Source organism: Bombyx mandarina, chromosome 07, assembly GCF_030267445.1.
Source record: "Bombyx mandarina strain Sakado chromosome 07, ASM3026744v2".
Lineage (NCBI taxonomy): Eukaryota > Metazoa > Arthropoda > Insecta > Lepidoptera > Bombycidae > Bombyx > Bombyx mandarina.
The window spans coordinates 11,759,829-11,772,116 of record NC_143214.1 but is presented as its reverse complement, the minus strand read 5'-3'; the positions used below and the strand labels follow the sequence as shown (position 1 = coordinate 11,772,116).

The 12,288-nt window shown below is 36.0% G+C and overlaps 1 protein-coding gene across 1 annotated transcript; it reads left to right on the top strand.

The window, feature by feature from the left end:
- Positions 1 to 1,737: 1,737 nt before the first annotated feature.
- CycJ (Cyclin J) lies at positions 1,738 to 8,429 on the top strand. Its single transcript, XM_089728782.1, has 6 exons — positions 1,738 to 2,166; positions 4,783 to 4,893; positions 5,182 to 5,353; positions 5,618 to 5,899; positions 6,889 to 7,045; positions 7,653 to 8,429. Exons 1-6 carry the CDS (start codon positions 2,059 to 2,061, stop codon positions 8,092 to 8,094), a joined length of 1,272 nt encoding a protein of 423 aa, XP_089584908.1. The 5' UTR covers positions 1,738 to 2,058; the 3' UTR covers positions 8,095 to 8,429.
- The last annotated feature ends 3,859 nt before the right edge of the window (positions 8,430 to 12,288 follow it).

The window sequence follows — 12,288 nt, the reverse complement described above, 5'->3', positions numbered from 1 at the left end:
CAATGACCTAAGACTTTAAATAAGTTTGCCAACTGTATTACCTTAATCATTCTATTCTATTCTATTAGCCCACAGACGTCTACTGCGGGACATAGGTCTTCCCCAAACCTCGCCGCAAAGATCGGTTCTGCGCTGCTTGCATCCAGCCAGCGGATCCCCACGAACCTTAATAGGTCACCGGGCCATCTTGTGGGAGGCCTACCCACACTACATGTTCCGATACGCGATCGCCAGTCAATAATTTTTCGGTCCTAGCCGTTCTACGAGCAATGTGCCCCGCCGACTACCACTTCAACGTCGCAATCCTTTGCGCTCTGTTGGTTACCTGGCTCGCTGACATAGATGTCTTATTACTTTTTAAATTTAGCTTACCTATTTTTTCGCCACCCTAACAAAAATTCTAAATCGTATCAATTTAAACATACAATAAAATGAAAGTGTAAGGTCATTAATACGATAACAATTACCAAAGCTCCTTAAACACTGTTTTGGATAGGTATTTTAGTTAATTGAATTGCTTTTTTTTTCGAAAAATCGTTTCAATTCTTTTAAAACAAAATGTTTTTGATTTTAAAGAATTCCACTACTAATCTCTAGGCTTTCGTTTGACATTAATATTAATGCAACTTGACTCGGTCACTGTAATAAGAGAAAACCTTTAATGAATACTAAATAAGTTTGCATCAGTCACCATTAATTGAACTGCCCTGTCCAATAGGCGTGCATCTAAATAGGGAACGAGAGCATAAAATTTGAACACTAAATGTGAAATGATGAATATTTAAAAACTATATAATTTCTTGTTTAGATTCCATCATTGAAGTTTCTAACGAATTTGTAATTGCAGATTTATCTGAAATAAATATAAATTCCAATGAATTTCAACAAAATCAAACAGGTTGAAATGAAATGTGTTGTAATGAAATAATACCCAAGTGAAATGGCGGAAATTTATTGAGACTTCAGTGGACTTTTGAGAAGAACCCGAAAAGTCATGATGGCCTAAAGGATAAGACGTCCGGTGCATTCGTATTGAGTGATGCACCGGTGTTAGAATCTCAGGCGGGTACCAATTTTTTTAATGAGATACGTACTCAACAAATGTTCACGATTGACTTCCACGGTGAAGGAATAACATCGTGTAATAAAAATCAAACCCGCAAAATTATAATTTGCGTACTTACTAGTGGTAGGACCTCTTGTGAGTCCGCACGGGTAGGTACCACCGCCCTGCCTATTTCTGCCGTTAAGAAGTAATACGTTTTGGTTTGAAGGGTGGGGCAGCCATTGTAACTATACTGAGACCTTAGAACTCATATCTCAAGGTGGGTGGCGCATTTACGTTGTAGATGTCTATGGGCTCCAGTAACCATTTCACACGAGGTGGGCTGTGAGCTCGTCCACCCATCTAAGCAATAAAAAAAAGCCATGACTAGGAACATGATTTTGATGACTTTCATGATTTTGATGTACAAAGTGAAATAGTGTTTTTGTATTATTGTTTTATTGTTCCACAGTCGTGCACTTTCACAAATGCTTGGCAACTATTACAATGAAAATGCCCAATATTCCTCGCTTAAATCTGAGTAAACACTAGATTAACCATAATAAAGAATACACAAACTCATCGTGTACCGGCCAAAAAGTCGACAACAACACTCTTATATCTTTGCTGGCAATCCAGTCAGGCTAAAAAATCGGTAGCCAATGGCCGAAAACAAATGTAGCTGATCTGTCAATGTCACTCAGTAGTTCCAGTCATTCAGTCATTACCTAATATATTAAGTGTATAATCTATGGTCATTACGCTTCATTTGTCAAAGATGCTAAGCCAAGGTCGGACCGCTGCCATGTGATGAAATAAAATAAAAAGTATTTTCACGTATTTGATGATTCACGCCGCTATATTGTTGTTCTAAGTGATGTTAGCGTTCAAAATAAAGATTAATATTAGCAGTTATAATCTACTTCTGTTCGGCTCTGTCATTTGACACAAGTATCCACGTGGTGAATGTCAGAAAAGTCGACGTGTTAAATTTTTACCTACATTTTGGAGAGATGGAAACCTTGAATATGGCTAAGTTGAATTTATCGAGTGTCCGGCCACATGCTTCGACCGAAAGCGGCCCAAAAGTTGAGGTAGCAGACCCTAAGATGAACCCTGTGGTAAGTAAATGACATAGTAACATGCGCGCTTTTTAAAATAAAAAAGTGAATAAAATATAGTCACGTTTTTAATGTTTATGAGAATGAGACTGTATTCGAAGCTAAACCTATAAAGATTTTTTTTTATTGCAAGATATGAAAAAATATTTCACATAGTTTCATCATTTTTCTTTGCAACTTGTGCAAGGATGTGATTCCATGTAAAATGTAAATTCCAAAACAAACATCGATAATACTATATGAACATCACAGAATACCATAATCTAAAATATACAAGTATATATTTTTTATATAAAGAAAATAATTTAATGAAAGCAACAGCACATAAAAAAGATATGAAAAAACAACAAGTATTAATATTATATTATATTATATTATATTATATATATAAGTATTAATATTATATTATGCCTATTGGTATTGTAATGTAAAAGTAATGGAAAAAAGTTATTAAATGTGTATATTTATAAATAAAATTTAAAAAAATTTTAGATAAAAAGTGAATATATAAATAGTTAAAAATATATAAAAATATAAATTATAAATAGTTCATGTAACAATTAATAATGCTTTAATAGTTTTAGGAGAAAAGATAAACTGGTGGTGGTTTGTATTATACCTGATAAATTACACATCGTTTTTTTTTTATTGCTTACATGGTGTTAAGTGGTCACTGGAGCCTGTAGACGTCAAACTGTCATCTACCTTGGGACATGAGATCTAAAGCCATTTTTAAAGTAGAATGACTGCCCCATCCTTCAAACCGAAACAGTAAACAGCAGAAATAGGCAGACTGATGGCACCCACCCTTTACAGGCTCACATGGTGCCTTACTAGCAGTAATTATGTAAATTATATTTTTGGCTAGTTGGTTTTTTATTACATGAAGTTGTTCCTTCCATTACTTATTTGTTGTAGAAGTCATTCATGAACATTAATTGCTAAGTACATAGAGTATAAGCTCTTTATTCACGAGGCATATGTTCCATAAATATTCTGTGAATACAGAAACCGTGTATATGGAATGGTGATTTACATATATGGGATTATAGGCAGTATGCTCCTAGGTGGCAAAATAAAAACATACTTTAGACATTATTGTAATAAGAACTATTTTACTTTTTTATTAGTCTATTTGACGACGTGCTTACAAAGAATATTCGGTTGGATACCTACATATTGGAATATTTTTTATCAATTTGTATGTACCGATTAGATACGCGAATAAATAAATCTTTAGGCGTGAATAGAGGAACTGGATTGCATTTTTTAAATCCGCGAATGAAGGAAGCGCGAATAAGGAGCTTATACTGTATTTTATTAGAAAAATTGATAACTGTCAGTAGGAGTCAAACACTGGCACAGCTGCATCGCTCGATATGAATGTTTTTTTTTTAGCTTAGATGGGTGGACGAGCTCACAGCCCACCTGGTGTTAAGTGGTTATTGGAGCCCATAGATATCTATAACGTAAATGCGCCAGCCACCTTGAGATATAAGTTCTAAAGTCTCAGTATAGTTACGACGGCTGCCCCACCCTTCAAACCGAAACACATTACTGCTTCACGGCAGAAATAGGCAGGGCGGTGATACCTACCCGCGCGGATTCACAAGAGGTCCTACCACCAGTAAATGCACTAAGTGTCTTGTCCTTTAGATCACGACTACTAAAATGAGTTAATCATTTCGAAATTTATTACTTTGAAAAAAGGAATAGAACATAATTCAGCTGTTTGTACACGATGCTTTACTACCTAAATCAAATATTTGTAAATGAAAGTAGGACATTATGATCTTAGCAAACAAAGCTGACCTAAAGACTAATTACTCTAGATTCTGATGCTGCGCTATGTAACTAAAGATTATACTCTTATTAGATTTTGTGCTAATTATTAACCAAGCTAAATGAAATATGCACTATCATATCAATATGCTGGCGCATAAACAATAACCGGTAAAACATATTAAGTAAAATTTTGTGTAATGATTAACAAATCCAAAATTTCCTTGACCTACTAAACAGTGGCTGTACTTAAAGTTAAGCAATTAAGCAGTTTTTGTATCTCCAGAGTGAGGTTACTGATTCTCTAAGTGTTAATGCACAAAATATGTTTTCATAAATTATTTTCAGATTCAATATGACACTATAATTAGTGAATTTCTAATGCCATCGTGTCTTTTAATAATTCATAGTAGCTTGAAAGGTGGAGTGCTATTGAGTCTTGAATCTTCTTGGGAGAATCATCATACATGAATCATATTAACGGTAACCATTTTACATAATTGGGTTTGTGATCTAGTCCACCCAAACTATAAGACAAGACCATCTGACAACCAAAGACAGACATTTAACATTACCATACTTAGTCCCAACTTGAGTAAAGACGTCATATAGTTCAATGACAAATCTTTAAATTTAGAGTAGATGGCTCGCTGGAGTCACGCTCTTACTGACTACATAATGAATTTCAACTCATCTAATAAAAGTACAAGATACTAAGAAATTGAAACTATACCCTATCCAACATTAGAGTTCTGAAGTAATGTGATTAGTCAATTATTAGATCATAATTACCTTTATTACAATAATTCAAAATTGCATTATTTATTCTTACAGGTATTGACAGATTATGATGACGATTACCATTGTGAGTACAGGGATGAGATATGGAAGAGCTTACTTGAGCAGGAGGCAGAAAAATCACCAATTCATCTGCAGTCACCTCAGGTAAGATATATTTAATTATAAACAATAGAATGTCCTGCCAGGTCCAAGAATTAAACAATTTGAATCAAATGATATAAAATTCAATCATATTTTTGTATGTAGATGTCATGTGAGCTTACAGTCCTGATGGTATGTGGTATCTTGAGCCCTGAGGCATCACATGCTGGAATACCACTGCCACTTGAATTATAAAGTTGCAGTTTCAACATGAGATGTGTACTTAATTTTTTCACATATAAAAATATTCTTGATTAAAGTATGAAGATATATAAACCCTACTTTTTACAGCTGCAATTCCGAGGTTCCCTGGTACAACAACTTCGTGATGCCACAAAGAAATTAGGCCTGACTATTGCTACACTGCACTCTGCCGTGTCCTTGCTGGATTTGTTCATGGATGCCCACAGACTGAGAGCTGATAGACTGACTCATGTTGCATTAGCTTGCTTAAGTCTTGCCGGTAAGTCAAAATTTAGTTTTTACCCATGATTGGTGTGCTGGATAGGTAATATTAGGTTGTTAATGTATTTACTGTCTGGAATACTAGGTTAGCTAAAGGGGACATTAGGTTTTTATAGTAATAGGAAAATAATTTCTTTTTTGGGTTTAACATTCACCCATATATCATCAACATATTTTAAAAATGTTAAGTTCTAATGTTAGCCATTACTGTATCTGAAGCTGTCCTTATTGCCTATCAAACCTTGATCGTACTGATTTTCAGCAAAAAGCGAAGATAAATTCAGTCGCGCTCCAACTCTGAAGACTCTATCTAGAATCAGCGGTGTCCAGCTCTGCGGGAAGACATTCAGACAGCTCGAATGGATGGTAGGCCAGCACGTGCGATGGAGACTATTGTCACCGACTCCGGTGACATTCGCAGCGCTATTGGCTCAATATGTTGTCACCGACGCGGACTTGACGACAAGGCATCCGAAGTTTGTTCGAAGATTCAGACGGGACGGTGCCAAGAAGCTTGAAGCATACTTAGATTTGACTTTATCTGGTAAGTCTGTTTACAAGATATTAAAATATTCACAAGGTCTATATTATAAATCTAATGAATTACGTCAAAATTCTCAACCTTGGCTTTATTAAAGGTCTTTTTATTACATATATATAGTTGAATGAAGCAATGCCTTATTTCTGTCATGAATCAGTCTTCGATCTAAAGAGTGTGACACCCATTATACATTATAATTCTCTGGACATTTTTTTTTTATTGCTTAGATGGGTGGATGAGCTCACAGCCCACCTGGTGTTAAGTGATTACTGGAGCCCATAGACATCTACAACGTAAATGCGCCACCCACCTTGAGATATAAGTTCTAAGGTCTCAAGTATAGTTACAACGGCAGAAATAGGCGAAGTAGTGGTACCTATCCATGCAGACTCACAAAGAGGTCCTACTATTAGTAATTGCCCAAATTATAATTTTGTGGGTTTGTTGATTTTTATTACACAGTGTTATTCCTTCACCGTGGAAGTCAATGGTGAACATTTGTTAAGTACGTATTTCATTAGAGAAATTGATACCCCCCTGCGGGATTCGAACACCGGTGCATCGCTCAACACGAATGCACCGGACGTCTTATCCTTTAGGCCACGACGACTTCGAACTTCGCCTTCTGGTGGTAGGACGTCTTATGAGTACCACCACCCTGCCTATTTCTGCCGTGAAGCAGTAATGCGTTTCGGCTTGAAGAGTGGGGCAGCCGTTGTATACTGAGACCTTAGAACTTATGTCTCAAGGTGGATGGCGGAATTTGTAGATGTTTATGAGCTCCGGTAATGAATGCAACGGACGTCTTAACCTTTATGCCACGACGATATCTTGGTAGCGTGTAGTAGTGATTGGTGATGATGATGATATTAATTTATACCTAATGGGAAAGGCAAAGGACTTTAGTCCATACAGCCATGTCTTGTTTTTGGTAATAATTGGAAAATTTTGGTACTTTTAAAGGCCAGTAGTGATTGGTTCGTTGTTGACAGATGTGCGGCTGAAGGTGGTGGAGGGCGTGGAGGTGGGGTGCGCGTGCGTGGCGTGCGCGCGCGCCGAGCTGGGGCTGTGCGCATGGCCGGGCTGGCTGGCCGCACGCACCGCGCGCTCGCCCGCCGCCGTCGCCCCTATAGCTGCTCTACTTCAGAGGTGCGGTCGTCTTATTCTTCTTTATTTATTTTTTGCTCCGGCACGGTTTGCGCATTAGCCAGCGTCAAGTAATAAGATTTTTATAATTCGCCGTTTTAATTATTTACAGTTGATGAATAATAAAAAACGAAGGAAAATAATCGCGAAATAACATAAATGATTAAAAACGAATTAAATTTACAAGTGAGAAGATATGTGATGAAATATAATCTCAGTAAAATGGTGGTCATTTGCGGTACACGTCCATTGGCCCCCGCCAAATAGACAAAATAAAACAAACCACACAATATCTCTCCTCGCTTTTCCGCCAAAAAGCCACACGTGAAATCGATTTTGTAAAACAATAATAAATAAATAAATGTAATAAGTCGTAAATGTCAAAAATGAGAAAAAACTGAAAATATAATCTTAAGTAGTCGTAATTTATTAAATGATGATCAAAGGCCGAAAAGACGCCCCTTAAAAGGCCCAGAGGTCGATGTCCTGTTACAGTAGACATCCCTCATGGTTATACCAAAGAAGCGAACAACTGAACTACAATACTTAATACACAGAAATTAATACATTCACCGGCCAAGTCTAACAAAACCTTTTATCCGTTATACAGGATGATGCAAATACTAAAATCGCGCGACGCGGCTGATTCCGAGATCGATCAGGGCTACGGCAGCGCTAGGACGTCGCCGAATCTAACGCCATGTACCTCGCCGAATCTCCAAACTTCCCCGGCGTCCAGCACCTCGAGCACCTCCAGAGTGAATGAGTACAGACAAAGGTCGATCGAAGGTCCGTATTCGGTTTTAGATTTAGACGAATCCAATCTGCCGAACATTCAGGAGACTTACTACACGTTGCCGGCTGAGCCTAATACGCAGAGGGTCAATAACCCGGCGGACTACAGGTATTTTAAATCCAGGAGGATGCTGGAAGCCAGCTTGGGTTCGGTGCCCAGCACTAGCGTGGCCATGAAGCGAGGCTTAGATCCTAACGTCGAACTGGAGAGTAAAAGGTATCGTTTGACCTCACAGATGTCTCAGGTCGTGCTTTGATTATAAATATTGTTCTGTCTAGTCTTTAGTGCTTGAGGATTTTCGTGGGAAAATTGAATTTCTTTTTTTTTTTAAGTTGTTTATTTTGAAATCTGGCAACATTTTCCTTGAAATGTTACCATGTTTTCTAAAAAAATTTTTAATGTTAAATATTAAGTTTGTCATGAAAAATTGTGATATCGTGTATGAATAAGAATAACTCCGCATCCTCGAGCGCTTTAAGTTTGCCGTGGTTATTGACCGTGATGATGTTAGATTGTGACATGTAAATGGTGTTACGGCAACGACAAAGCCTAGGCTATGTTATCAGATATTCCAATATTTTAATTTAAAAAGTGGTATTAGGTTTTTTTTTTGTTAAAAAGAAACGCGATCCAATTTTGCGCTATTGTTTTTTTTTTAATTCTGTTTTTAGTACACATTTAATTATGACAGACTGTTGTTCACATTAGCTATTTCACGTCCTTACTGGTATATCTGAGAAAATAACTACATAAAATGTATAATGGATTAACATTTTAGTTGGATCGCGTTTTTTTTATATTTATTAAATTACATGATATGTAATCTTATGCATTGTAGTTATGTAAGAAAGAATGACCTAATAACAAAAAAAAAAAAAAAAAACTAACATATTCTACCATCCATCCTCGAATCGGTTCAAAGAGCAAGACTGTTTAAAAAATTATAATTGACTATATTAGGACAGTTTTTTTTTTAACTAAGATAATTGAAATTGTTTTTGATTTGATGTTTTTTTTTTTGATGATTCGTTGCGATATTCTCGGTATTGGACCTCTTTAGTGTTACAATACGAAAAAAAAAAAAAAAACACGTTCCTATATATATTCCTAAATTAATCGAATGCTTTTGACATAAACGACTAATAATAGATAATAACTAGCTGTTGTTGCAAGCTTGTTGAAATTTCCTTCGCTCAATCCGTTGGCGTTCTAACTTGACAACAATTCATAGAACTACAATTGTTTTCATAATTTATTTATGTTCTCAACGAGTCGCCCTTGAGCACGGAAACAATAGTGGAAACGTCATAAATAATATAATGAAAATTAAAAAAAAAACCAAGAATATTAATTTTAATTATGTCATCGATTCGCGAAATCCAAAAGAAATACGTAATAATAAAACCTCGGCCGCTATTCTTCTTAAACTATCTTGCGATCCAAAATATTAGTATTAGAACTGGCAACCATAAAATCGAGAAATAATGAAAACGAAACTAAAAAAATAAATCGGTTAATAGAAGAAAAAAATACAATATAGTGCTGCTAATTTAAATTTAAATTGTTTCGATTTTTAAAATTTCATTCGATTTTACCGAAAGATTAGAATGCCTAGAAGATTTATTTATCATTACTTTTATATTTCCAAGTACCGTAAGTTCTTTCTTACATTCTAAGTGCACGTAAATTATGTATGTATATATATATATATAAATAAAAACAATCGAGAAGTGATAAATAAAGTACGCTGGCTGTGAACATAAATTATTATAGTTCGTTAAACGAAAAATAAAATTCAAAGTTCAATATATTTATTTACTTAGTTCAAACTTCTCGATTGTGAAATTGTTATGACTAATTGTAATAATATTGTTTTTTTGTTTGATTTTTTTTTTTCGAATATTAATTATTAATGCAAACTGCAAGGTCAATATGGCGCTGTGACGAATTTTACTGAGCGCCATTTTGTATACGTCTATGGTAATGTTACGTAACGCGTTACTGACCATAGATTATACACTTAAGTTCGCTGACCTTCGCTTGGGTTAATTAATAAAAGGGTCGACGTTTTTGTGACCGAGATAAACGGGCAGAGAAAAAGCTCAAAAGCTAAAAAGTTGTAGTGACCTTGGGCTTTTTTTTTTTCTTATAATAACTTACCTTGTTACTTTTCTGTATAATGAAACATTAGCGCCAGCTTTATTTTCTACTGAACTCCATACGATTGTCTGCTCACAGCGAGAGATATTAAGTGAACTTTACGTTTTCAACTTATGGTTCAAATTGCTTTCGCGAGTTAAAATCTTTAAAGAGATGCATCGTTTTCTCTGTCGCGTCACCGTTGATCCGCTAGCTAGACTGCCTTAGTACGAATGACGAAGCCAAAGCATAGTTTTGACGGTCATTCTAAAATGTATCCTAACACAGGTTTCGTATAAGTAACATTATTGCGTGTAGTCCTATTCAAATGTAACGTTTGCTTGTGACGCGTCGTATTTCAATTCGGCTTTAAGCACGAGTCTAAATTTAATAAAATTAGATGCGTGTTTGTAATTAAAGTAAAACCAAACGCAACGTTTAAAATTTTGAGTTTTTTTTTTACCACAGCAATGGTCGGAGGTGGCTCTGTTCGGGATGTCTTTGCCTTATAAAGTCTAAACCGCACTACCTTCGATTTAATGCATTGTGTGTGTGTTTAAACTTCAAACATTATCACATAGATCGTTAACATTAATAATATAATAACTCTTATGAACGCAAACCTTAAGACTTAATTTTGTTTGATGCGGTATTAACCTGACCCAGTAACAGTATTAAAGATGTTCGGTTTTGATTTTATTTATTAAAAAAGCAACCATTTTTACCGAAATCAACTTTCAAAAATTTTATTAGCACTACCGCGAATTTTAAGTACGCTTGAATGTTTAATTAAAAAAAAACAGTATCGAAATAGCCGTCGCCTTATAGAACAGGAGGCAAAGACAACGCGGCGTTTAAAAAAAAAATGTTACTGATTCACAATTAAAACTTTTTAAGAAATAATTTGTAATGTGTCTCGCTTCGTTCGTTGTTAGCAACTTAACAAGTCTCGATAATTTTTTTAAATATGAGTGTATTTATTTTTTGTTTCTAAACCCCGCGAACCTAAAAAAGCCATTTGCGATACGAGGCGGCCATCTTGTGTGTCAGACTATAAATAAATGTTTTGAAAAGGTACGGAAAAACAAAAGATTTTCATCGTCATAATAGAATAAACTTGTTCGATATAAACTGCCATACTTTAATGAAATGTATCCTCGGTGTAAGAAAATAACTGCTTGATTTGAAATCAGTAAACTGTTTCTAAAGGCGTCAGAATTCAGTCCGTCGATATAATGTCGAATAAAATAGAAACGAAACTTTAACCTGGATGGTTGAGTCGCTATCGATCGATCGATAAACATGATTTTACTAGTTTTAACAGTGCACGCTATGTAATAAGAAAAAAAATTAAGGCGATGCATGAACTGGCAATATGGTCCTTCTCCCCCTTGCGTAGTTCTCCTCATTACTGAGGGTCGTGATTCCTTCGCTGCATCAACCTCTTTTGTACGATCGTCCTCCATCTGCTGCGATCCTTGGCCTCGTGGAGGGCATGGTGGAGCTTGATGTCCAGACAAGACCGAATTTAATCCGACCATCTTGTGGAACTGCGTCCACTGGGACGTTTGGACGATCCTTCTAGTGCTAAATAGTTCCTAGTGCCTATAAACATAAAGTCAAAGTCCGTTTCACCCTTCAGACTGTGCACCTAAGTCTGTCTGTCATGACAGTCAAATCAGCTGACGCAGGGTTGAATGACCTCGTGTGGGCTATCGCCGGTTGCCTTTGATTGCGGGTACTTGAAATAAAAATGTTTAATTTAACTACATATAAGTACTTAGCTTTTATTTGATTGCCCTTGTATGCAGACGAGCGCACGGCCCACCTGATAGTGAGTGGTTACCGTCGTCCATGGACTTCAGCAATGCCAGGGGCAGAGCCAAGCCGCTACCTACCGCTGCGATTAAACCTTTAGTGCTGCTCTAACTTGGACATGTTCAAGCACTCGTCCATGAAATCATGGGGCGATTTGTCATCATTTCAACTTTCCCTTAATGAACGTACAAATTTACCAAAAAAAATATGTTGTTATCAAAAGTAATTCGTAATTGAATGTCGATTAATAAGTTTTTTTTTGTAACGAGGGTACATAGTGTAGTCGAATATAATCATGTCTAGGAACGTCGAAATCGGAACCATAACGTCGTATATTCAAATCAGAAAAAAAAGTGAATAAAAGTTTTATGTGAAATAAATTCACCGTCAATAGTTCGCTATTGTGAGAGTATGTTCGTAGCGACAAGCGACCTTACGGTTCTGAACTGGTTTCTTTTAAACGATTTAAGGTTGATAATGTCTCGTGCATGAA

Coding starts and splice junctions, on each gene's coding strand:
- CycJ (XM_089728782.1), top strand. CDS start 2,059: ATGGAAACCTTGAATATGGCTAAGTTGAATTTATCGAGTGTCCGGCCA. Junction 4,894..5,181: donor TTCATCTGCAGTCACCTCAG/GTAAGATATATT, acceptor TACTTTTTACAG/CTGCAATTCCGAGGTTCCCT. Junction 5,354..5,617: donor AGCTTGCTTAAGTCTTGCCG/GTAAGTCAAAAT, acceptor ACTGATTTTCAG/CAAAAAGCGAAGATAAATTC.